The sequence below is a fragment of the Typopeltis vanoorti genome, chromosome 19, assembly GCF_054136105.1.
Source record: "Typopeltis vanoorti isolate ZY-2024b chromosome 19, IOZ_Tvanoo_1.0, whole genome shotgun sequence".
Classification (NCBI taxonomy): domain Eukaryota; kingdom Metazoa; phylum Arthropoda; class Arachnida; order Uropygi; family Thelyphonidae; genus Typopeltis; species Typopeltis vanoorti.
The window spans coordinates 2,369,830-2,396,071 of record NC_143567.1 but is presented as its reverse complement, the minus strand read 5'-3'; the positions used below and the strand labels follow the sequence as shown (position 1 = coordinate 2,396,071).

Below are 26,242 nucleotides of genomic sequence, written 5' to 3'. Positions count from 1 at the left end.
AGTAATCCGCAAGTGTTCACCAAATGAAAGCTTAGGATTGTTTCATGAATTAGCTATTATAGGGAACCATCGAAGTACTTAGTACTTTCCATTTTTTGGTATTTTTTCTAACAAATAAAATAGCCTAAATGGGCGAATTACGTCAGTAGGAAAATCACGCTGAAGGAATTCCACAGTTAATTCAATAGGTAGATGACTAAACAAACAGACAATGCCATCAATATTTTCATTCGAGCAAGAAGAAGTTTTCCGATATTATTTTCTTTTTAAAACTGTCCTTTATAGATGAAGAAGATTTTGCTGATCTGATGAAGAAAGAAAGTGAGAGTGAAGAGTATTTGTAGATAGGACAACCAATGCAATCTACTAGAAGGTGCAGTGGAGCCTAGAAGGATCGCCATCATGACGAGCTAAAAATAAATTCCTGAGTTTGTTTCTGTATTTCCTTGGTAGAAAAACAAAGACAGACATGGCTCGAGACAAAAATGGAAAACGGTTTCTCTCTAAACTTTAGTTCAAAATTTTAAAAATCAAAATCTGTCGACAAATTTTAATATCATACCTCATTTGACACTGCATGGGAAAGAATATTAGGGAAAGGAATAAAATTCGCTATAAACTATTTATTTTATCTGGTGTTTATGAAAAATATAAAAACAATAAACATCCCAGTTTGATACGACGTACATACCATGACTTCCATCGATCCGTCTTCTATGCTGCTGCCACCTTGTGAGCGGTCGGTGAGTAAAGTCAATTGTATATTTTGAGTTTCATCCTGAAAAATAGAACGATATATTATTTGTCACAAACTATTTGTTATTAAATGAACAGTAGCACAGTTATTTATATAGTATTTTCTGGGATCTAGTCTCAAATGAAATATTCGTGAAATATTTAGTTATCAAAAACTAACAGACCATTCTAATTATCATAGAAATAAATTAAAATTGGGATCAGAACACTTTTCCTCATAAAATGTTGTAAGAGATGTTTTAATTAATAGTATTCATATCTCAATGGAATAGCTGAGCTTGTTTCAGAGTAAGACGTTTTTCAAATATGTGATTGTGTTAGGAAATGTTCTGCATAAAGAAACCAGGTTTTTAAGAACACAAAAACTGAACAATTGAACAGATTTAAAAACGTGTTTGTGCATTTTTGTGTGCCTGTCATCAAATGGTACATTTTTTCCTCAGATGTCTGCCATGATTCAATTAAGAAACAAACAAGCAGATAACACAGCTAATACGCTTAGCCACGACACGTTTTATTATTATTTTATATTCACAATAGAGTTTATGAAGAGAATGACGGTTTGCACAAAGAAGATGCAGGTTCGAATCCCACGTGTATAACGCCCTTTTCTGCTTGGAAAATTTCTTAGGAAGTATGGAGGTGGTATTGCCAAACCAGGTTCGATGTGTAGAATGGAGCTTCCTTCTCCATTACAATTCCTTCTCGTGGGTGGAGATACTAAGAAACAATTGGAGAGAAATCATGAGAAAGTACGTGCTTTTCTAATAGCATCTGGTACGGTGACAACATTCATTATCATGATAAATTGACCTCAGGCACTTTATGTCTAATATTTATTGATAGCCGTATCTTTTCATTCCTAGCGGAGTTTTTATATGCGTACGGAACAAATGAATTCTACAAAGTTTGAGAAACAAATTTAAAATTAAACGCAAAGCGAAATGAAACTTCCATTCGAAAACATGCAATGAATTATCCCATCTATTTATCAGCGCTTTGTTACAGTCGGTGACACCAAGTGAACTCCAAGTTTACTGCGCACGAAGCGGGACTTTAAAACTCTCATCGTTTGTTTCCTAATCGATTCACTGATGCCACGAACTTCATTAACCACAGTGAACGAATGTGTTCTGAGACCGAATGCCTTTCTCTTTTTCATGAGACTGAAATTCGTTTTCAGGAGGAGAAATATTCTTCCATCGCTAACTGAAACCAATTTCGCCTTTCACGTTGCTGCACAGAGTAGGCCTGTTGAATCGTAGCCTAATCCACGGATGGCGAACCTATGGCACGCCCCCGAGAATTTTGCTGGCACGTCAAAGATTTACATATGGTATCCTTTTGTACGCTTATTCAACCTTTTTTTTTTAATTGTTACAATACGTACAAGTTAAATTTTGTTTTACACGAGAGAGCAGCTATGAAGACGTGAATATGATTGCTGCGGTATTAACAAAAGATCACGCGACCCAAAAAACAAATGGAACTGACAGTTTTTGAGTTGAGATGCTAATTCTCTTAACTGAATTCCATAACAGCTGCAACTGTCATAACAACATTCACTATATATTTCTTAGTTTTAAGACATTCACAACGGGGTGTCGTTTATCGTTCCGACAGAACTTCTCATTGCCGGTGGGCTCAACTCACACAAAGTTTCAACCCTTGATTGATTTTCATTGCCTTGTTTGCGTTTCAGCTGGAAGGGGAACTCACACAAGCATTATATGGCATGCTTCAATTCGTGGTAGAATTTTATTTGAAGTTAGCCTTTGTGATCTGTCATAATGACATTGAGAATTTCAATTGCACTCAAACAAACACTTATTTCATGTAATTGAAAAATTAGACAAGAATTTTTGTTAGATACTGTGTTTCAGATGCAATATATTTGCATCTATACAGTTTAATTTCTGTGAGAGGGGTGCATGTGATTCATTAGTTGGCCCCATTTTTATTCCCGCTGTCTCTAATTGCACTATTTGTTGAGAAATATATTACACAGACTGCAAAAGCCTCTATACCTTATTCAGGGATACAATAAAACTTTTTTTTTTTTCTTGCATCTACAGTATATAATGGCTGTTGGGGAAGGCGTCTTGTTTTTGTGTGGGAGGTATATATGCAAAATGTTTTAATGTCTTTTTTTCGTAAACTGAAATCAGGGGTGCCAGTTATACGCGAAGGCAAGTTATATTCGACTGTAAGCGTTCGCAAACAAGTCGGCATCCTTCTGCTGCTTCCCCTGCTCCGCTGACTTCTATGGTGAGTTACAATGCATAAATATTTTTCTCACCGTTTTTTTTTTTTTTTCAAACCAGCATCATTAAAATAAATTTAATAATGCAATAATCAATTTTATACTGAATAATATTATAAATTTTTGGTGATCAGAATGGGATATGTCAATGAAGCTTACCAGAAGTCAATTTAATGATGTTGGCCTGAGGAAACTACAATATTGTAGCATTAGTCTTGTGACTGATAACTAATTTAAATGCGTACTTTTATATTTCTCAACATGCTACAACGTATACATAAGTGTACTAATACTCTTTATGATTATGTCCTAATTAATTATTAATACTTATTTACTGAAATAAATAGCCGAAAGGCTTCACATCAGCGATACAAAATTATATAAATTAAGTGGATATTAAATCCAACATTAAACGTTAGTTTAATGTATGAACTTTAAAAAAATGGGAACGGTATTTACGAGTAAGTTTGTTGGGACTGGGCCGTCCAACACAGTAAGAATAAATATAAACACAGTGGGAATAGTCTTATAGAAAATGAATTGAGAACGACTGATCCTTAGGATTCCCTGACTCTTCCCTTTTCTAATCGCACGTGCGTTCATTGTGCATTTCGCCCCGCGCATCCGCCAGTAGGCATAAATAAGCAGTGGCAAGTGCATTATTGTTGCGTATGTGCACTGTTTTGTTTTTGCTACTGTAAATGGGAATTATAAAGATAATTTAATTTAGGCATTTAATAAAATGTTGATATTTTTGAAACTATAAAAAATGCATTTGATTTCAGTTGTGAATTATTTTGTTACAGTTCTACCGAACATGGCTGGCAAAAATAGAAAACGAAAATTATCGCAGTCAAGCAGCAGAGAGTTCCAAAGCTGGTGGACTGAAGAGCATTGCATGATTAATAAAGACAATAAAGCAATATGCGTTTTATGTTCCGGGACAGTTGTGTGCAGAACGTCGTCAGTAAAGCGGCATTATGAGACAAACCATAAATCGCTCCTTGAGAAAAGCAAGGACGAACAGAAAGAATTTATTGCTCGGGCAATTAAAAATAGAAATATCCAGTCAACAACCCTAATGAAATTTATCGGCAGTCGTTCAAATATAACTGCTGCTAGTTTTTTTGCCTCAAATGCAATTGCTAAACACTTTTAGTGATGAGGAATACATAAAAGAAGCATGGTTAAAATGTGCAACTGTTCTCTTTGAAGATTTTGAAAACAAGAAAAAAATTATTCAAATAATAAAAGATATGCGTTTGGCTAGAAACACGGTGAAAGATAGAATCATAGAAATGGCTAAAAATATAACTCATCAGCAAAAAACAGATATAAAATCTTCTGGTTTAATTTCTTCTGGTTTGTCTTGATGAGAGTACTGACATAACTTGATCAGCTCGTTTAGCAATTTTTATTCGTTATTCTGTTGGGAATAATATCAAAGAAGAATTGATAAGTTTAACACCATTAGCAACAATAACAACAAAAGGAATAGATATTTGCATCGCTGTAAATGCACTTGCTGAAAGAGATATAGATCCCTCCAAAATTGTATCAGTAACTGCTGACGGTGCTCGCCGCATGACTGGAGAGGAAAAGGGGTTCGTCAATTTATTTATCAAAACGTACTGGACATCCAGTTCTGGGTTGTCATTGTATTATACATTGGCAGGTTTATATACGCAGTTCAGGCAATTTGCAGAGACATCAAAATTTATTTTGCATCCAGACACAACATCAGCAGATAAACTCAATTTGGAGATTTTCCAGTGGCTGAATTTGGAAGATGTAGAAATGCAACTAATCGATTTTCAATCTAGTTCTGTATGGAAACAAAAGTTTGTCGATTTGAGAAATGAGTTGGAAATAATGGAAAATGACTGATTATTGGACGCAATTAAAAAGAATGCAGAAGAGGAAATATTGAGAACTTGGAATGCCATTCCTGAAACCTATATTATCACTTTTCTCCTCTACATATGCTTGTGAGTCATTATTTTCCGAAATGAATTTTATAAAAGACAGTTTAAGAAATAGAATGACTGACGAATCTCATTCGGCGTGTGTATTACTAACAGGGACTAAATATGAACCCGATATAAAGTATTTGGCATCTAATGTACAACAGCAAAAATCTCATTAATAAATTGATATATTGATAAATTAATAAATTGATGATAGGTTGATATTGATTTGTATACGACAATGTCAAGTTATGAGTTAATTTTTATGAAATTCCCATTTTTATGTTAATTTTTAAACTTGTCTTAATAAAATTCTGCAATTAATTTTGTATTAATTTTTCCCCTATTAAAAACTTCACGGCACGTCAGCAACTCGATTAGTCAACTTTTGGCACGCGCACATAAAAAGGTTCTCCACCCCTAATCAGTGCATTGGTGGCGCTTTCACAGTCGCATTTGAACATGTTGCACATGATAATTCCTGCACAACGCCAAGCTTGTAATCGCTTAGAATGCATTCGGAACGAGATAGAATCATGGCCACAGGGCTTATTGTGTCCAACGAATTGCGACAGCGACTACAATTAAATAGGGGGAGGCGAAGATGGAAACTCTGTCTTCTGTTGCTATGAAATGATGGCCGCATCTACGAAGGATAGTTGCTATTTGTGGAAGTAAATCTTCGTCTAAATATCATAATTTCCTTGTTTGGAATCCGTTTCGTTCACCATTACGATGCCAAGTACTTTGAGAATAGCAGTGCATATGGCTGATTAGTACCATTAGTACAGTAGTAATAAGCCCAATACGTTACGCATGTACGTTATTCAAATGCATCACGAATATCGTTTATTAAAGGTAATATAAGCAAATAGAACTGCAATCAAATTCATTTCCTTACCCTGATATAAATCCGACTGTTAACTGGATAATAATTTCCCGAAACCGGTTCTGAGAGATTCAAATTCCAAGTTGGGCGATAGTTGCGACTAAAAGAGAGAAAAAGGAAGTTTCAGAAATAAAATTTCATTAAGACACACATCCCACTTTATCGTTTCTCAGAATGGCAATTACTTTTCCCTCTTATCCGAGATGCTCTCATATAACAAGAATGTTCCGGAATAACGTCCATGTTAATTTCTTTCGTTATTTAATCAAGAGATTTGAAACCTCACAATCTGAGGTCGCTTCTTCTTCTTCTGGAGGAGCGTTGCATCCATCCGATACATGGAAGGGTGGTAAAACTTTGCTTAAAACTATGCCTAAGTAGCAGCATTAAGACAAGATGTTATTTCTGCTCTCCGCATTAAATTCTTAGTTGTTGTTTTTTTTTTCTGTATTTCTTTAAATCCCAGGGATTCGCAATTCACAAATCCTTTTCTGCTTGTGCAGAAAAGAATTTGTCTTCATCAAATTTGCGCTACACGAATTCAATTAATAATAATAAAGAAAAAACAGAAAACAATTTCAACGTACACTCTTTCCAGTATTTCTCTGCCATTAGAATCGGTATAAAATTTTCCATTAGTCTTCAACGGGCTGTCGAATTTCATTACGATTTCTTTGCCGATGCCATCACTAGAAAGGGAAATATGAGTTAAAACATTTGAAATTTCCTCATGGAATGAAAAAAAACGATATTAGAAAGAAAAAGGCGATGCTTTCGTAAAATACCTTTAGGTTTTCATAGAATGAACAGAATTATTTTAGTAGATAATAAATATTTTTTATCTAATAAAATAATAAATTATTTTAATAGATAAAATATGCCATCAAGTATTTTCAGATGAAGTACTTTGCCCCAAAATGCACGAACTGTTAAGATTTAAAACATCAAATATTTCTGCTATAAAAAAACTCTGCTTACTCCACGGGGATCGGTCCAACAACCCACTGAAACTCTAGATGTTTCTGGTTCTGGTAGATTCTAATAATTTGGCTCAACCAAGGTGCGTACATTTGATGAACTTCTTCAACTAAAGGACCCTGAAAAAAGGAGTGTCGTTCATAAATAAACTTACTCGGAATAACAAAATTTAAGATAAATTGCATTTCTAAAATAAACTGAAATTTGGAATTTTCGAAAATTTTGGATTCGGTTGTTTCAATTACGGCAGAAGCAACTCACCTTCCCAGTGAGGGTGGGGTGTTATGGTTTGCTTCTTCTGACCAGACTCCCTGTTTGGTGGAATGGAAAAAGTCCAGTTTCCGCGAAGAATTTTCATATGACACCGGCTAACTTAATAGACTTCGAAGCGTTTATTGAAGGTCAAGGTTGTTCGAGCCGTAGATGAGATTCGAACCTAGCTTTGTCCAAAGGACACGCTCGCTAGCTACGGAAGCTCGAAATCTTAGCATAAAGAAGAAAATATCCGCAGGTCAAGGAAATCGAAGGCTTTCAGTTTTGTAAGTATTTTATTTAATTTGTAATTTGTATTTTATTTGTAAGTACTTGTATTTCTAATTGTAAATGCGAAAGCATCTTAATCCATTCAGGAAAGTGCTGAGAAAGTATGCATTGGGATTCGCATCTTGTCCTCGGAGAGATGATTGGCGTGAAAGTGACTTCAAAAATAAAGGATCGGGAGAGAATCTTGGCAAAAAATCGCCAGTCTAGACTAAAACAAAAGAATCGAAGAAAGTGCGTCGTAATATGTAGAAATGAACACACACACACACACACACACACACACAAAGAGAGAGAGAAAGAGAGAGAGAGAGAGATGAAATGAAAGTAAACAGAAGAACATCACAAAGCGTTGTTGACAGAAATCACACCAAATATCCCCAGAAAACAAAATGATAATCTCATTACGTTCTTGTTCGTATTCGGAACAACCATGGCTGGATTTACGTATAAGCCAGAGAAGCTACAGCGAAGGTCCTCGCATTACTGCGGCCTCTTAAAGTTATATCTTACAGCTATAACAAACATAAATTTCGCCCGAGGACAACGCGGATGCATTGAACACTCGCAAGAATTTATGGCAAGAAGTCGAAGTAGGATGGAATTAATTAAAAATTTAATTTTGAAATTTCCTTCCTGACCAGTGAAGGAAATAGAAATTGTAGGGCGGAAGTGAAGAACATCGAAATATTGAATTCTCTAGAATTGAGGGGTTTTAGTTATTTTTAATTTTAGATGATCTTGCAAAGAGGTTTGGATTAATGCAGCTAGAAAGAGGCAGCTAGAAAGAGAATGATCACTAGAACTGTTATCGTAATTCCTCCACACATTTACCTGAACTACATACACCGTGACGTTGCCGTCCATCGGGTTCGGTGTGGTCCCATTCGGTCTAAAGATGTAAGCTCCCGAAGCACGAAACTGGAATTCTGTGTTGTTTCCGGCCATTCCGGGATACCAAAAGAAAGACTGGCCAAGACTTAGCTGAGGTCCGTTAATTTTGCGAACTTTCTTAAGAAGTCCTGTTGTTCCATCCACAACTGCTTCCAAGTACTGCAGAAAGGAGAAAAGAAATAAGAAAATCAGTTCAAGTGAATTGGAAAGAATTTTATTACACCTAGAATAACTTAAGCAGGGCGGATTGTATTCAGGAGTTAAATGCAGTTTCTTCACTCACTGTTTGTGGCTTCCTTGAAATCATAGTTAAGATTGTGGGTTGGAATTTCATTTTGAAGAGCGAGGCCTTCGTGCGTTCTGTATTGAGAATAAAATGTTATTTCCGTGATGCTCTGGATATTGCACTCTTTTTGTGCTTCTCAGTCTCTTTTGAAAGAGTAATTTATACACATCGTGCATTACGAGTTTAGGATGATATGGGTTTTGATATCATTAAACCTGTATCATGGATGCGTTTCATACTTTCGCTATGTAATAAAGTTGTTTCACTTGTTTGTGACATTCAAGACGCATGCGACATAATACTTTCCTGCATAAATAAGTGACGTCGCCAAGGATGAAATAGGCGAAAAAGTAGTTCAGCAGTAGCCGCAATGCTTGCGACATCTTCCAGACATTCAAGTTCGACTTATGGAACGAAATTGGTTTCAATTTCACTCCAAATGGAACCAGTGTAACAATACCTAAAGAGATAAAATTGACCTCCCCAATTCCTACAGCGATAACCAAGGCGAGTCTCCTTCTTCCATATCCCAAGTGCATCACGTCTCCACAGGCTACCAGTCAGACACGAGAGAAATCTAATAACTTCGATACCAAAAAGTCTTCTTGTCCCAATGGTGTATTCCCAATTGGGACACTTAAAAGTTCCGCTCTGAATTAACAAATGGAAATAACTAAAGCCCTTTTGTACTGTCACTCTTTTCTTCCGCAGTGTCATAAAAGCGAAGGCGTCAAATGTGGTCTTCGTTCATTAAAAACAAACGTTAAGCCCTCGAACCTTGGATATGACGGACATTATTTAAACGTAGCCTTCTTTCGAAGTACATGTGATGTTGTTATAACCAGTAAATATCTCTTTTGCCAACTAAATTTTAATTTGCAAATGCTCCAGAATAAATATACAGAACGATACACGAAACCAGCAGATAATTATGCAGGTAATAAACTATTTCTTCCTTTCCTAATTAGCTACCTGTTATGTGCTGGAGCATCAGGAACAGAAATGATCACGCAGTGAGTCTGCCTCGGAGTCGGGCTTACAACATACTTAAAGATAGTGCGCATGCGCCCTCATCATAAGTAAAACGTAAAAAGTTTATAAGTTAAATGTGAAGAGGGTTTTACGATCAATAAGCAATACCGAGATTATAATAAAGACTGTTTTACTCAAAAATAAAAGGCCATTTAAAGCCCACACCTGAGAGTTCAATGTAAGATTTCGCAATATGCGAAACTAATGTTGAGTTGGTAGCGAAGTCAGAGTAGCCGCCACCACCACTCCGTACAGCTGAGATGGCCATTTCGTGTAAATTACCACCAATAACAAGGTTCTTCCGGATTAATTATTATTAAAAAAAACGTGTGTTATTCTCTCTATCTTAGTAAGATTACCTTGTTTTGAATCGTGACGTCTGACTGCGCTCGGAACACGCGACTCTTCTGTTGCTCAACGATGTATGAGTCTGCAAAAGAAATCATCTCAGGCTGAATAAACAAAAAAAAATTATATCAAAATTACACAATTCATTGGAAATATCAAATGGTAGAATTTCGTTTATACCAACCTACTTGCAGGTGTTGGGAACAACACAAATAACTCTTCACATAACCAACACTCTCATCTCGAGAATATGATAGCGGAATTATAAAGAATTATTTCTAATAAAAATCTGTTCTTTCAAAAAAGTAAAATAAAATAAAAATAAGAAATAAAACCTATTCAGCCAGTAACTGAAGAATAACCGCTGGTACATGCGGTCATTTCTGACCAAGTCACAAAAGCTGCACAAACTGCATTGGGTTCTCGTGGCTTGCAGAGCAGAAAATCTTCACTTTACCATAAACGGAGTCGGTTACTAATCTGCTTTTAGTACGAAGGTTGGTAAAGTTGCTTGAAAAGGTTCCACATGGGTAGGATTATCGTATAAACGAAGAACTAGAGATCATTCTCAAGACCTGCTCTGCACGTACCGCCCACGAAATCAGAAACTTGGAAATCAGTGGTTTCCTAAAAGGCATGCGGCTGCGAATACCGATCTTCTTCAATTCCCTGCGTAGTTCAGTGGATCGAGAACAGCCTTCATTAAATGCTTCTGCCAATTGCTGCCCACTGGAAAATTTGTTTGTCCGGACAAGCCTTCTCAGACAACCGCGATCTCGTTCCCGACAGACTTTCTTAGGACTACCGTTACGCCGCTCAGTAAAAAAGTAACCCAAGTTTCTTTTCTAATTAAACACCCTGATGTTTCCCCTTTTCAGAAACCAGTCAGATCTATTGTTTTCAAACTCCAGCCTGATGGGCACCCACACTAAGCCCATTATCGATCTCCGAAAGATTCTTTGTGTTCTGCCATTGTAAGCAACACTGTTGACGATTACCGACCAGGAGCATTCTTAAATAGTTAGCCAGAACACGTGGTGACGCACGTGACCAAGTATTTTGCATAGACGATGAGTAAGTGACAGTTACGTACATCTGCACGAAGGTTTCTAATTCGGTGGCCAACATGAGTAAAAGATCATAAGAATAATACTAAAAACGAAATATTTGCTTCACTTCTCACTTGTGGATTGAATGAAGAGGGATTTTCCAAGTTGTTCAGATAAAGTCAGCCTAGAATGATGAATGAGGATTGGAAATATAACACAGGAAGATATTCTCGAGCCGAAAAAAACAGGAATGGCTTTAAGGGAGGCCAACAGTTCTCTGAAGGGAACTCATTGTCTCAAGTCTTGAGGCAAACTGAAGTTACTTATGTAACTTCAGTTTGCCTCATTGTTTTCTTTTATTCCTTTAGAATAAAAGAAAAATCGCTTTCAAATTATTCAAAATCAGAAACGAAATAAAGAACTGCATCCTCAGCTTTTTCTTTCTTAGCTGAAACTTGGTTAATCTTTAACAGCCAAAGGACTTTCGAATCATCACAATCCAACGAACTCGATTTCATTCTTCATTTCTTTCTTTAGTTCTTTAAGAAATAAATAAAAGGACGAAAGTGGTTACTTTTGCGTACTGAAGTTTGAATATTGACCTCCGTAGACTAAAGGTTTCTTTTCCTTCTTTTTACCAATCAGTTATGTTGCTTGCATTTGAGACAATCCCTGCATCTTCGCTTTGATCTCCCTCGGTTTCTCTTCTCATTTCCTGCATCGATCTGTCATCTCTTTCCGCACGATATTTTCCATTTCCTTTTTCAATATTTTCATCCAAATTTTTGTGTTTCAAATTTCGTTTATTGTTGTAAAACGATAAAGTGTGCAGTTTTTCCCGTTTCATGTGTACAGTTTTTAATTATTTAAGTAATTTTCTTTCAGTTAACTATTAATTTTCTTTAAGATCGCAGCAGTACTAGTTTAACAATTCCATCGTAAGACTCCCCTTTTTATGTTCTTATTCCTCCCAGATACGCCTTTCAAGACATCCAGATATCCCACTTATTGTTTGTTCTTTAGTTTTGCACGATTCGGTAGTTGTTTAGTTCTCCTTATCCATATTCCACTTCATTTACCTGTCTTTCGTAATTAATACTTTAACTATCGCTTTTATTTCTGATATACATCTTATGAATTCTTTAGCAGCTGCCATGAATTGTCTTTTAACATCTTCATTTCTGTACTCTTGAATGTTTAATAATCGCCGTACTTCATCTTCTTGATTTTCTACTATATAAACGATGTCATCAGCGATTACTTTTAGCTTTCTTTCGTTTTATTGGTAATACGAGGAGGGAGGGGGTTCTGGAAAGTTCTGATGAACACCTAGAACAAAAATGATATTAAAGCAAGTGATGTCACCACAAGAAAAAGCACATCCCCATGTTTCATCAAATTGTTATAATCTGTCCTTTTTCTTTTAGGATGTATAAGAAGAGTTGCTTTAATATCATTTTTGTTCTAGGTGTTTATCAGAACCTTCCCCTCCCCTCGTATAAAACAAAACTGTCACATTTAACATCTCCGCAAAAATAGGTCCTCGAAAAATATTTTCAAGGGTAAAAGACGATTGAAATAAATCTTACTTGACGATTTTCTGATGAAATATGTTCGGAAACCAAGAGATGGAAGGTTAACTTCGAATACAAGTTCATATTTGGATCGACTCTCTCTTCCCGGAATATTTTGTATGGTCAATGGTATCGGAACTACCTAAATTATAGTAAAGATGAGCACAGCTTCATTTCAGTGGCATAATTATTTGAATAATAGTTCGTAAAATGTAAATACATTCAGATTATAATTACAGTTATTATTTTTCGAAATTATCTTTTTCTACTCAAATTATAAATTCATTTCAATATAATTAACTAAATATAATGAAGCATTTTTTTGTTTTACAGTTTACAATAACTGCACCAAATTAAAAATAAATATACTGAAATATTTTCTCACCTGAGCATCAAGGACCTTGCCGTCTGGTCCCGAGACCTTGTAAGCGCGTCCTGAAACTGGAAGACGAACGAAGGTTTGCACTGGTCGACCGATCGGGTTGTAAACTGTTATCGCAATCTAGAAATACAAAGCATGCCATCATCTGAATGGCGGTTCCTCTGACCATAATGGAGCTCTTCATGTAAATGCAATTGCATGGCATTCTTTTAATAGTTCGCAGATGCGTATTTCTTAAAAACTAGATTCAAAATAAATGTCATCGTACTGTAGATAAAAGGAATAAAATGTTAAAAATATTCAAAGGTGGGAAAGTATAACCACTTACTCTAGTGTCTGGAAATAAACCAGTATGACATATTTCTTAATGTTCAGAAATAAATTTAGTTGGCTTTTTATCTGGTTGAATGTTTTATCATCGCACAATTATTGATAAAATGCCTTATAAAATGGTCGCTAATTCCTGATAAAATAGAAGTTCAAAATTGTAAACATCCCAACAGTGAAATAATGATGGAAAAACTAAGTCGCTTTACTCTCAACGAAAAGTAAAGACAAAAAATCCTGCCTCCCCACCACCAAACATACACGAAAACTCTAAAAAGTAAATTCACTTACGGGTCCATCACCTTCGGTAACGGTGCACTGACTGATGTTCAGGTAGTTGCAGAACTGCTGCCCCGGTGGTTTCAGGTCGTCCTTCATCATCAGCTTTCTGTACGCGTCGTCCGCAATCTCCTGAAAACGAGTTACAGGTTTAGAGAATAAGTAACATCTCAAAGAAGACAAACGAAATACGCACACAAGCGATCGTGAATATATTCTGATAAATCATTTACGCGAAAATTATGCAAAACTAATTACAGGTTATGTTAAATGTTCCTGGTTAATGATGCGAACGTAATTTTTACCTGGCAAGTCTGGATGCCGTGAGAAAGTCTCAGAGCATAATCCTTGGCTACGTGCTGTTTTTCCGTTCCTCTACAAAGATAAAATTTCAGTAGTATTATTATTTTCTCTTCAATGATTTTAGTGAGAATTATCATTCACCTAATATTAATTTCCCATGTGGCTGTTCCAATATGAAAGGCATAGAAACACTGATATTAGAAAAATGAGAAAAACAACTGCGTATATATCTTCATTATGACTACCCAGCCTATTTCTGCCCAACTAAACAGCACGATTGGCCGGAAACAAGGCGGTGATGGCGGTATCCTGGTATCGGGATTATTATCAAGGACACAACTGGGTCACCTTCATCCCCACTGAATACAACTTGACCGCTGATTCTTACCTGGGAATTGTTTCGGGCCTGGCGCTGCCCTATATGGTGACAATGTGGCCGGATGTATCAAAATTCTTCCACCAAGACAACACCTCGTGTCACGAGGCTCGCATTACTTCGAAGAGAATATCCGATGTGTGCTCTACTAGTCGTTTAATCCTCTTGATTTGAATCCCGGCGAACATCCTTAGAATCACATGGTATGCAGCCAACTTCCACAGGTCCAGGCCATTATCTCGATCGGCGTTGACCTTCGGGACGTTATTCTGACTAGTTGGTTAAAAGTACTTCAAGACATCTTTCGTGATGTAGTGCAATCAATGTTAAGAGGAATGCAAGTGGTTATTTCAGCCAAAGAAAGTAGTACTTTCCGGGCGTACGCTCGGAAAGTACTACGGGAAAAGATTCCGAAGAAATATAATCCAGATATGTAATCCTGAAGTGCAATCTTTAACATGCATGATTTTGTCCATAAGAGTAAAATCTGGCAAGTTGATGACCTTCTCTTTCTTTTCCCTTTTCGCATGCTCTTTACCACCACTTTCTTCTGGACTCCCTTAGCAAAACAACGCCCCTTAATTTGTCTAATTAGATTCCAGCGAACATTCGCAAGATCACGTGGAGCTCAGCATCGGGTGGCCGAAGTCATTACTGTCTTTCTGAGCATATTTTCAAAAGCACAGCTGAGTCATTCCTTTAGAAGAACGATGGTGCTGATTGTTAAATCGATCACTATTATTCTTCATCATCGATCAAAAATCCGAGAACCGCCTTGCGTTCTCGGATTTTTGATCGATGTACATGGAATAAAGCATCATTCCTTTATTCCATGTACCACGGTTGTCTGGAAAAGCCTTCTCCAGGAATACAATATCCAGCTCTTTAAAAAGCACATGGGGTTTGTTGTGTCTCTTTCTTAACCTCCCTCCAGATATTAATGTGCTATAAGTTCTGCATCCTATCGCGTCATTTGAAGAATAGTTTCAAATAACTTTATCACGCCTACTCGGGAATTTTGCATCTTTTGGTCGAATAATGTTTTAATTCGTTCTCAGTTAGCAATTTGTAAATTATATATACTGTCCCACATACGAGAGGCACAAGAACCCATAGCCCATCAGTACCATTTGTGAGGTGCAGATAAGGGTTGAGAAAGAACAAACATTCTTCTTAAAGAGTTATAAGTTGAAATTGTTGAGAAAAACATCGTTGAGAAGGTTGTTCCGGAGGTAGATGGAATAGATGAGGAAGAGAAGTAGGTTCGATGAGTTTGTAGTTGTACTGAAAGGGATATTGGACATCCCTTTAGCTGATCTTGTATTAACAGAACGCGGAGGAATGATGTTTGCCAGGTAACTGGAGCAATGACCATAGAAGTATCTGTAGAAAAGATACCGAGCCTAAACATTGTCTGTGAGATAGCATTTGAAATGATCCTGTGAAGGAAGGATCATCTGTGAGCTGAACCGCTCTCTTCTGGACGGCATCAAGAATTTTTAAGTAGGTTTTAAGTGGACCACCCGAAATGCGTGAACATTATTCGAAGGATGGACTGATTGGGGATTTGTATAGAGTTAGTGGCTATATATTACCCGCACACAGTAGCTGAATGCGCAGGTATGAAACAGCTTCTTGAGCGGAAAAAAAGGTGTTTTTTTATTTATTTATTTATTTTTTATTTTATTTTAAGAAGTTGAAGGATGCACTGTCATCGTCTCGATTATAAAAGGTGACATTGCGTTCTAGATTCTAGGATAAATCAGAAAGCGTTTAGCATGGTGCTGCCATCTATTGACAATTGTGAAAATAAAAATGGTAGAATTTATGCTACCGAAATGGAAAAGATCTGAACTTACGTTACTGCATCGTGATGCTGCATTACACCCATAGCTTCTCCTACACAAAGAGAATAAAAAAATGTTTTAATTTCATCGTTGTCGGTTCTCTGCATCCATAAACTTCAAAATAATGAAATTTTGTAAACCGGCATGCAATAACTATAAATAAATTATTGTTGTTGCAGATCCAATAACTGAAGCAATATTAGACAAAAAAATACGATTATTAGTTGCAAATTATCCCACAAGACATCAGTTATAACTTTCGTTATTTTAAGGCGTTCGAATATTTTTCTCAATTAATTTTTAAAAATTTGAAATTGGAAATAAATTGGCAATTTTTTTTTTTCGGTTTATTAAGAGGTAACGAACAATTAAACAAACGGAAAATGAAAGATTTAGCGTACTTCTGATTATGAAAAAATTATAAATGTTTATTGAGCCTTCATGTACACACTTACGAAGAGGATTCAAATCGGTGATGTCCAGAGGACCCAACTGGGCAAGGCTGTCCAACTGTTTGCATATCTGAAAGAATCAAAACAATTCGAAAGGCTGTTAATGCGAAAAGAAAATTAACTCTGATAATAGTTAAATATTAAAAGATGAAATGGTTAAAATCAAGCATAATATCATCCTTGACGAAATGGGTTTCGAAATAGGCAAACTCTGTTTAATTATACAATTTCTCGTCATATTCCTAAAGTATATGACGACCTAGTTCGACATATGCCAATTACAAATAATTAATTGTGTGATGTTCGTAAACGAAGACACAAAAAAAAAGTTAAACCGTTACATTACTTAAAATATAGGAAACTTTATAGTTTTGGGTTTATCTTTCACTCGATTTGGTATTCATCTTAAAATGGTTATCGCACGACCCTGATATTACCGATCTTGGACAATAGATGGCAGCACAGTTAGCAAATGCAAGAAATCACACATGCTTGACTTGCTTCTCTTGCTTAAGTAAAATAGATATTTTAATTCTCTTCAGTTCATAACGTCTGGATGTACACACGCACGTTATTCAGTTTGCACGTCACCGTTCTGACTAGACGTGTTTACGATTGCAATGAATCAACATCCTAAATTAACTGCATGTATTCTGGTTTGTTTAACAGTCAACTACTAATTTTGTAGACCTGCTCTCGATCCTTCGAGTGAAATCGAGAGCAAAGTCAATTTTTCTTTCTATGAAATTAAATGTTTATGAAATTTTTTTATTGAGAGCACTTTTCTCTTAAAATCCTGCAATGGCATTTGTCAACTAACTGTTATTTTTCACGACTGACCCTCAACACCTTTCATGATGATCCAGTTACTTTCAAATGCTAAATAGTCGAAGCAGTGTGTTCCAGAATAACTCCTGGACAGCCGGAGTGATGCGGTTCATTGTGTCGCCATCAAAATTGCCTTTCTTCCATTAAGAAAGATACGAACACCAGGAGAATAGCGAATTTACTTGGACGATGTTTTATTTAAAAAAAAAGTACGAAAAATTCGACGATACTTTTATGCCATTAAGAATGCCGCTCATAGAGCCTCCGTAGCAGGCGATATAGACGAAGCCTTTTGGCCGGAAAGACTTGCGTTCGATTCCTGTCCATGGCATCTTCTTTCAACGAAAGGTGAGTTAGCCGGTCTTACACGGAGGTAAGGGATTTTTTATTCACCCAGAAACTTGGGTATTTATTCCCTCAGAACAGGCAAGCCGGCCCTTGAAAACACGCATACGGATCTACAGTCCAAAACACATACTAAAATCCCTCAATGGAGGGCTCAACCGGTCCTAAGGGACGGATGACGAAAATTGGAGGAATCCCACGACAACAAGGCTGCTTACGCTTTATTATTTTGCATCTTGAGTTGAACAGGCGGAAAATTAAAGCGAAGTCGGAAAGGGATAGTCAATAGCTCAAGACAGACTCGCTGCTAATTTAACGAAGCTTGGAAATACTCCCATTGCACTGCAGAGATCCGCTGCTGACTAAAAATTGAACCACATTGGAAAACGAGAACATCATCAAATGAGAAAAACATTTCGGACGTTTAATTTCATAGAAATTAATGAAATGCTTTCTGTGAGTTGACTTATGCTCTCAGAAATCCTGTAAACGTGTAGCCTGAGATAAACCGAGGTGTTTGGCGCTATGGAAGTATGACCAAGATCTGGTCTATCTCTGAAGACCTCCGGGATATTCAGGTGCTGTGAAGCGGTTATGTGTACACTCGTCTAAACAAACACACCGGCATGGACAAGGATACCTCATACATTTTAAAACTGTAAAATACAAATCTGATTATTTATTTCATTAAACATTACATCTCAGTGTTTTAGAGCATGCGTTGTTCGATCGGTATTGGCGATGCCTGTTCGAAGAACCTCTGAATCCAGTGTAGGGAGAGAAGAACTCAAAGGGGAAGAGGCTTGCAACTTAAGGTGAGTTAGCCGCTCTCATGAGGAGGTAGTAAGATTAATTCCTCATTCATCTTTTAAATTCTTCTAAAACAGGCAAATCGGTTAAAAGCAGTAAACCTGTTTCCAAGAATCCACGTTTCTTGGCTGTGGCAGGTCAATAATGAGCCTACACGAAATGGAAGATGGTTTATTTTAATATTTTTGTAAATGTTATCACGTGCGAAATAATGCAAGTTACTGTTTAATTTTTTTTCTCTCATGTTTTTCCGGTTGTATTTTTCTGATTTTACATTGTTCCGCGCTTTTAATGAAAAAAGATTCCGCGTTACTGGTGCCGACTTCACACAAAGCTACACTCGCGTTAAAATATTTTCGTTAAATGTTTTCAGTTAAGTCGAAGAAGTAAACAAGCAGCTTTGCCGTTGCTGAAGTAATTTTCTTGACGGCAACGGCGATGAACGACAATTTTAAGACGACGTAGATGACTCGTTGAGGTAACCAGCGGCAATAACATGCGATACCCACACACACGCGCGCGCGCGCATCACTTTGCCATACGTTTCGCAACCGCTCGTGTGTGGGGAAGCGAAGAGCCTCATTTTGCAATAAAATTAAAATAAACATCGTCAGAATGAAAATTAGACAAAAGCAGCGAAACATTTTTTCCCGCCTACGCGTGCTACTAATGTTTTTTTTTTTTTTTAAATCGCACGGTGATACGCTTTTTGTGTCCTTGAATCTAAAGTACATCGCTATTGGTCTTTCCAGTTTAAAAATGTCTCTCCTTTCGCCAGACTACAAGCGTCATAAGAGACGAAGTTATTGTGTTGAAAGCTAATAGAAGTTTACATTTTCAAGATTTTTCGTTTTCTTGTTCATACACCTTTAGGTAATTCCGAGTCGGTCATCATTGTCACCAGTTGCATTAAAGTTGAACGCAAATGATATCAAGATCGGTGATATGATTTTTGTTCAACTCTGCTATAACCTGCTCCGTTGAACACACGCTTCATTTTCTTTTAATGCATAGAAAAAGAAATTCAGAAATCATCAACTTCGTTTGTTGCGTTAATAGTAAATCCCAATGAGATTTGCTGATAATGCATTTAATGACGCAGAAGCCAGGTTACTTCGTCAAGTCATTCGTCAAGTTACTTCCATTTTAAACAGAACTTCTGTTTAAAATGGAAGTAACTTGACGAATAGGAACGTAAGACATACGAGGGAGTTGGGGGGGGGGGGGCTGGAAAGTTCTGATAAACAATTAGAACAAAAAATGGTATTAAAGCAACTGACATTAACTGATATTAAAGCAACTACAAGAAAGAACGAACTAGTAGCAGAGTTAGGAAGGTAACTTATGCTCTTATATTCTTGTATCCTCCTATGTTTTTTCTCTGGTGGTTTGCTTTAATATCATTTTTGTTCTAGGTATCCATCAGAACTTTCCACTCCCTCTCATAATTAATTATCATACGACGAGTTTAACTTACGTGTATATTTTATTGCTATAAAATTCTCTTCTGTTCCTTCGTCACCCGGATTTAAGTTCATTTCTCAAACAGGCCCAGTGAATACCCACATATCTGTAGACATAAATACTTACTTACGTAGGCAACCGGAAACTCCTTTTTACTAAATTATTATTCCCTAGACAAGTTGCATTGCTTCATCCGATTGAAGAAGTTTGAAATAAAAGCTGAAGTTGTTACATTGGAAATGAGAGGCGAAGGAAAAGGCGCTCACCTGTAAGAAATTATTTGTGTGTCGTTCGAATCCTTTGATGGAGGGTCTGCTGGTATAGTAACCTGTCCAAAATGCATGAGGATCGCTGGCGTACGGTAAGAAATCATCCGATTTTGTGGTCCAAGTCCTGTTCGCCTGGTTTAGAGCGTAAAGATAACAAGATGGCGTCGAGTAGAATACGTTAATCTTGCTGCCTTGTGATTGCTAATTAGAAAAAAAATTCTATATATTATCACGGTGCTAACAGTAAGAATACGACAGTCGTGTGAATTGAATTGTGATTAAATTTATAACTTGAAATTACTAAAATAACGCAAAAATATCTTTAACTATATTTCGATGTTGAATTCTACCCAATCTTAAGTCGACCTACTAAAGTGCATCCAAGCGTTACTTAAGACCATAAAATGGCGCGAATGTTCTTCCTCGTTTGCGAGTTGTTTGGTTGGGATTTTTCATCTGATCGCTGAATGGTGTGACTGTCTTCTCGTGTCCTTCGGCTGTGCAATACTTTCTCGCGCAGTCATCGCTATCATTACAGTGCGGTTTGTACGCAAATGACATATAATGATTTAAGTGTTTTGTATTTATGTCTGACGTACACAGTTAGTTTGCCTTGAGGTTCTGCTTCATTGCAAACTTAGCTCTTCCATTCTCATCGATTCCAAGAACTGAAAGGCCGTGTTACTCGGGAGAAGAGCGGAAATGCTACTTAAACAAGGCTTTGAAGACTTAGCAAACGAAAGCTTTTCTGAGAAATTCTCTGATACGAAGGACAGTGTGTTTTAGCGTGTGCTACATGCGAAGTGTGAAATTACTTGCTCGAGCTGGATAAATAGCCCTAAGGGCTAATCAAATGGTCATTTCCTTTTAATACACGTACTGCTTCGTGTGTTTTGAAGGCACCTTAGAATTAAGTCTTTTAACATGGATTGTCACATCGGTACCGTGTCGAAATGTGTACAGGCCTTGACGAATAAACAAGAAAAAAAATCTGCGCAATATTCTGTGTTGTATGCAAGAGATTTTGCTGATCAGACTCCCACAGGTAGTGTTTGTAATTATGCCAAAACAGAGAAGACATTCAACGAAGACCGGAGTCATCCATCCTTTCCATTGGCAGCTTGAAAATCCTTTTACGCCAATCGAGCTTCATTCCCTTCTTAGTATAAGTATTGGCTTTTGTCCATTCAATTCTCTTCTTTTTCAGCAATGAATCCTTCCCTCATACGCCTCCATTGTACGACAAAAGTATTCCTTTTCATGCCGTGCGGTACCTATTATACCGAATTATAAACACCACCAGAAATTAAGGACAACGCAAACTGTCAATTTGAAAGCGTTAATAATAAAGATAGTTTTCTCGGACCTTTAAGTGAATGTGTCGTTTAGTTATCGGGGAACATTCCGGACAAGGGAATGTCTCTCATTGGAGAAACACCCACCGATGCACAAAATCCTAAAATATTTCGATATGTTGTTTCCATATCGACATTACTCGCCACATAAACTGCGACACTGAATAAAGTGTCGTAGAGACGAATCTGGAAATAAGCTAAATCGTTTCCAGTTCTTCCATTCCCACCCCACCCAGTGGTGTTATTGTGTGTGAATGTGCTGATGAATTAAGACTTTCAGAGATATAAAACAGATTATAATGTAAAGCAGTACTCACCTCAGAATTCACGTAACGCAAGAGTTTATCCAAATTCCTGAACCACATGTTGGCATTCATGTATTCGAAGTCGTCTCCCATAGTCATTACGATGTGGTCCGTTGCGTACTTCTTCGCCTGAAATAAGTAATGGACAGTTACAATTCCTCACATGTACCCACCTACCTTAGCATTAACGTGGTGCATCAGTTTATCCAGGTTCTTGAACCACGTGCCTGCGTTTTGGTAGTTAAAGTCATTTCCCATCGTTATTACGGTGTGATCGGTGGCAAAAGTTTGGACCTAAACAAAAACGGGAAAAAGCATCAGTCGACTTGGAAATCAGGCCTTAATTTAACTGAAACGAGATTCGGAATGAATTATCGGGAAAATCCGATAATTTCGAGATTAATAATATTTTGAAGCTGTTTACAACAGTTATTGCAAATCTTATTCAGATATCCAATTTAATCCTAACTCTTGTTAAGGACATTTGTTTATCTTCATCACGCGTCAGGTTTAACTAAGGCAGCAGAATTTCGAATTGTTTGCACTATTTTATGATTATCAGCTATGACGAAAAAATAATCTCTTGTAAATTAGAAAAATTGCAGTTAGTTCTGCGAGATAATTCAAGGTGCTTCAGTAAGCAGGATGACGGTCCCATACGACTCGATGAAGCCATCTACTACTTCGCACTATCACCAGCATTCATTACCACAGTGGGATTCGAGCCCACAGCCTGTAGATAGCCTTTTCACTTTCCATTCAACAGGGTGTAGGTTCGAATCCCACCGTGTATTAATGAATGCTCGTGAGAGTGCGAAGAACTCGCTGTGGATTTGACTAGCAAAGCCGATCGTTAAACAGAACATGATAAGCCTGGCTTTAGTTTCCAGAGTCACGTCATCCAATGCAAAGGAACAATTTTACGTTTTCTTTAATATCTACGAGTATATTTCAAAAACTATTCGAAATTAGTAAATAAACTGAGCTTAAATACTTTCCGTACTATATGCTGTTAACTATTTTAATTGGTTATTGTTTACTTTGTTATTATTTAGTTATTTAAGGTTTCCTGATTTTTTTGATGTCATTCAGTCAAATATTTAATGATGCTTCCTACAAAACGATACGTGACCTCCGCTGTTTTGGAAACAAACGAATTGTGATTCACCCCGCAGAGCATCCCAAGCCGATGTTGGAAGAAACGCAAATAAAACGACGCATCTAGCGAAGTCAGGTTTCCTCTCCGAGCAGGTAGGAGCACGCCGTAAGATAAAGTCGTTGATTGCGGAAGGGAAACTCCCCTGAGTGCGCAGTGTTAGACAATATCGGCATTAACCACCAGATTCTTCGTTAGATAATCGAGAAGTGTGAATTTGCCGAGCAGGTCAGCAATATTGTAGATAGGCCTTGAACATCGAAGGTCAATGTCGCAACTTTACGGAATACTTCGTGTATTATGTTTAGGAGGTTTACTTCCTTAAATACGTTTATCAGTAAAGCGATTCAGCATCGCAAACACCTCGCGAAGTATGCGAAAAATGTGGGAAATATTTTCTCTCTCTTTCCTCTGATAACAAACAAAATACACGAGGAAGTTGTTGATGCATGAAAAATCATTCTTGAAGTTTATCAGAGGTTTTCGCGCAGCATTAAGGTAAAATGAATTATTAGGTAGTCGCCACACATTTTATATGCGGATTTTTCTTCTCTTTAAATAAACAGCTCTTCGAAATTCTACGTTCATTGGAGGGGTCAAACTGAAGGCTGACCGAAAAATGCAAAGCATCGACTTGTGTTAGCAATTTAGTAGACACGCTGTACGCGTAAATCACGGCAGCTATGACACGCAAATCGCACGCGACAAATGTGAACCCCCCCCTCACCCTCCATATTGAAGAATTCAGTAACAAATCTGGAAACTTGTGTAACTAACAGCGGGGAGGATAAGGAGGAAACCTTCAATGTTTAAACGCCGAGTAAGGCAGAAGCATCCACTGTAAAACATTGTCTAGCTAGCATTAAATCGTCAACAATTACACGATAGGAAACTTCTTACGATGCTATCAAGTCGATTTATGCGGTATTGATTTCTATGAATGTCTTAGATGAATACTTACTTGGGTTTCTACGATATTAATGAAATCTTCAACCTTCTGTTTCACGTTCATGTCAAGCATTCTCGGATCGTCCTATTAAGGATGAAAAATTAATCAAAGAATTCAACCTCTCTTCCGTTCTTGTTGCTGCTATTCCTTTCATGTTTGATTAATGTCATAAAATTCAATCAGTCTACGAAATAAGTGAAACGGTAAGAAAGTACAAAACGCTGAGCGACATCTTTGGTATAGCGCGGTTGCAATTCTAACTGCACAAAAATAATTATGCGATTGTGAGGTAAAATATCATACCATAATAGGTTGATCGTTGCAGAGAAGATCAAAACAAAATCCAGCTGGGGGACTGTACCCGTTTGGCAGAACTCCTGTGAACAGTTGTCCTTGTTTCCCTAAGGAGAAAACACTGCGAATCAGTTGCTTTTAATCCCAACTCCGATTGTCTATCCGGAATATTATTACCGCCTTCATCATTTTCATCAAAACTTTTTAAAGATTAGGAATCATGAGAGGCTTCATTAGATTAATAATATAATACTGTATTTAAAATCTAATGCTTAAATTTTATTAAATGAATGGGGGAAAAAGCTTAGGCAGTGCGCCGCCTATAAACGACAGAGTCTTAGGGCGCAATGTCTTCGCACCTTCGTCAATAAACCTGGATGAAACTTTGGACAGTCCAACGTGATTTCCCCTTCTAGAGAGATACCGTGCTGGTCCATCTTTCACCTTGACTTATGGGAGACGGTGCGAAGACATTGCGGATTCCACTTGAGTAAACCCACCAGAATTTTACCTACTATATCCTGCAAAGCCATCCATTGGTAAATGCAGGAAAATGGATTTTTTTAATGTGTGGTTCCCACCAACACCATTTGGGGTATTAAAAACATATAGTATATTTTATACCGTGAGTGGGAGAAGAATTTCTTTTTCTTTTTTTCTTTTTTTGTCATATTTATCAATCTGTTTTGAGTGCTGACAACTTGGATGTCTAAGCGAATATATATATATATATATATATATATATATATATATATATATATATATATATATATATGAAAGAACCCGGTTAACCTACATATTTTATAAAGAATTGAATAACTAGAACCGACATTTAAGTAAAAAGGTTTTAATAAAAAAACACGACTGGTTTCGGCTTAACAGCGTTCATAATAATAGAAGCCTTGTCATGAAGGTTATAGATGAAAGAATGATCATTAACTCGGTCAATAATCATTCTTTCTTATCTTTCTTAAATCTCGGTTCTAGTCATTCAATTCTTTATAAAGAATATAGTATGTTAACCGAGTTAATGATTATTCTTTAATCATTAACTAAAATTAAATTAACTAAATTAAAACCTTTTTTACTTAAATCTCGGTTCTAGTCATTCAATTCTTTATAAAAATATAAAGAATATAGTATGTTAACCGAGTTAATGATCATTCTTTCATCTATAACCTTCATGACGAGGCTTCTATTTTTATGAAGGCTGTTACAAGCCGAAACTAGTCGTGTTTTTATATTAAAACCTTTTTACTTAAATCTCGGTTCTAGTTATTCAATTCTTTATATATATATATATATATTATTTTATATATTTTATTTTATTTTATATTATATATATATTGTAATTTTTATTAATTTTTACACAATCCGGAAACCCTGCTCTAGAGACCCCGCATGGAACGTTTTCAAGCCACCTCAGGCCTCCAATAAGCGGGGAGGTGGTCTCACACCGGGCGATGTAATTCATCTTCTTCATAAAGACAATCACAAACGTCCATGCCCAGATGTGAACACGTGACCTGTTGGTTGGAGAACGGGTACTCTAACCACTCGGCCAACGGACAGTGATAATATCGTAACTATATATTTGGTGAGAAATAAGAAAATGGATCGCGAGAATTTCAAAAATCTTAGATGTTTTACTATTTAGAAATCGTTTTTTTATTCACAGTTTGATTCAAATTAATTGATGCATTTCGCAATAATTAAATAAGCATTAACTAATGAAGCAATTATTTTACAGTAATAACTCAGTCCAATATTGAATATCTAAAGCAGCCTTAAGATCCCTCATGGCCACTCTAATTTAGTTAATTTTCTTTCATTTTTAATTTAATGGGGATTCCATACAGAAGGGGTTTTTCGTTATGTTTTGCGTGGAATACCTGAAACATTGACGAGAAAAACCAAACAAGTTA

The 26,242-nt window shown here is 36.7% G+C and overlaps 1 protein-coding gene across 2 annotated transcripts in view; it reads right to left on the bottom strand.

Annotated features, from left to right (window-relative positions):
* Nucleotides 1–26,242, bottom strand: part of LManII (Lysosomal alpha-mannosidase II) — a 77,104-nt gene that overhangs the window by 19,242 nt on the left and 31,620 nt on the right. The window contains exons 6-21 of one of the 2 annotated variants that reach the window (XM_090408954.1): nucleotides 24,327–24,424; nucleotides 24,036–24,107; nucleotides 21,931–22,047; nucleotides 20,256–20,459; nucleotides 16,546–16,612; nucleotides 16,103–16,142; nucleotides 13,870–13,939; nucleotides 13,577–13,696; nucleotides 12,962–13,078; nucleotides 12,592–12,718; nucleotides 9,965–10,035; nucleotides 8,228–8,446; nucleotides 6,854–6,972; nucleotides 6,463–6,564; nucleotides 5,888–5,975; nucleotides 692–778 (exon numbers count right to left, since the gene is read on the bottom strand). In XM_090408954.1, coding sequence (XP_090265080.1) covers nucleotides 692–778; nucleotides 5,888–5,975; nucleotides 6,463–6,564; nucleotides 6,854–6,972; nucleotides 8,228–8,446; nucleotides 9,965–10,035; nucleotides 12,592–12,718; nucleotides 12,962–13,078; nucleotides 13,577–13,696; nucleotides 13,870–13,939; nucleotides 16,103–16,142; nucleotides 16,546–16,612; nucleotides 20,256–20,459; nucleotides 21,931–22,047; nucleotides 24,036–24,107; nucleotides 24,327–24,424 — 1,718 coding nt within the window. Of the gene's footprint in view, nucleotides 1–691; nucleotides 779–5,887; nucleotides 5,976–6,462; nucleotides 6,565–6,853; nucleotides 6,973–8,227; nucleotides 8,447–9,964; nucleotides 10,036–12,591; nucleotides 12,719–12,961; nucleotides 13,079–13,576; nucleotides 13,697–13,869; nucleotides 13,940–16,102; nucleotides 16,143–16,545; nucleotides 16,613–20,255; nucleotides 20,460–21,930; nucleotides 22,048–22,095; nucleotides 22,213–24,035; nucleotides 24,108–24,326; nucleotides 24,425–26,242 lie in introns of both variants that reach the window. The other variant, XM_090408952.1, reaches the window with a different exon arrangement.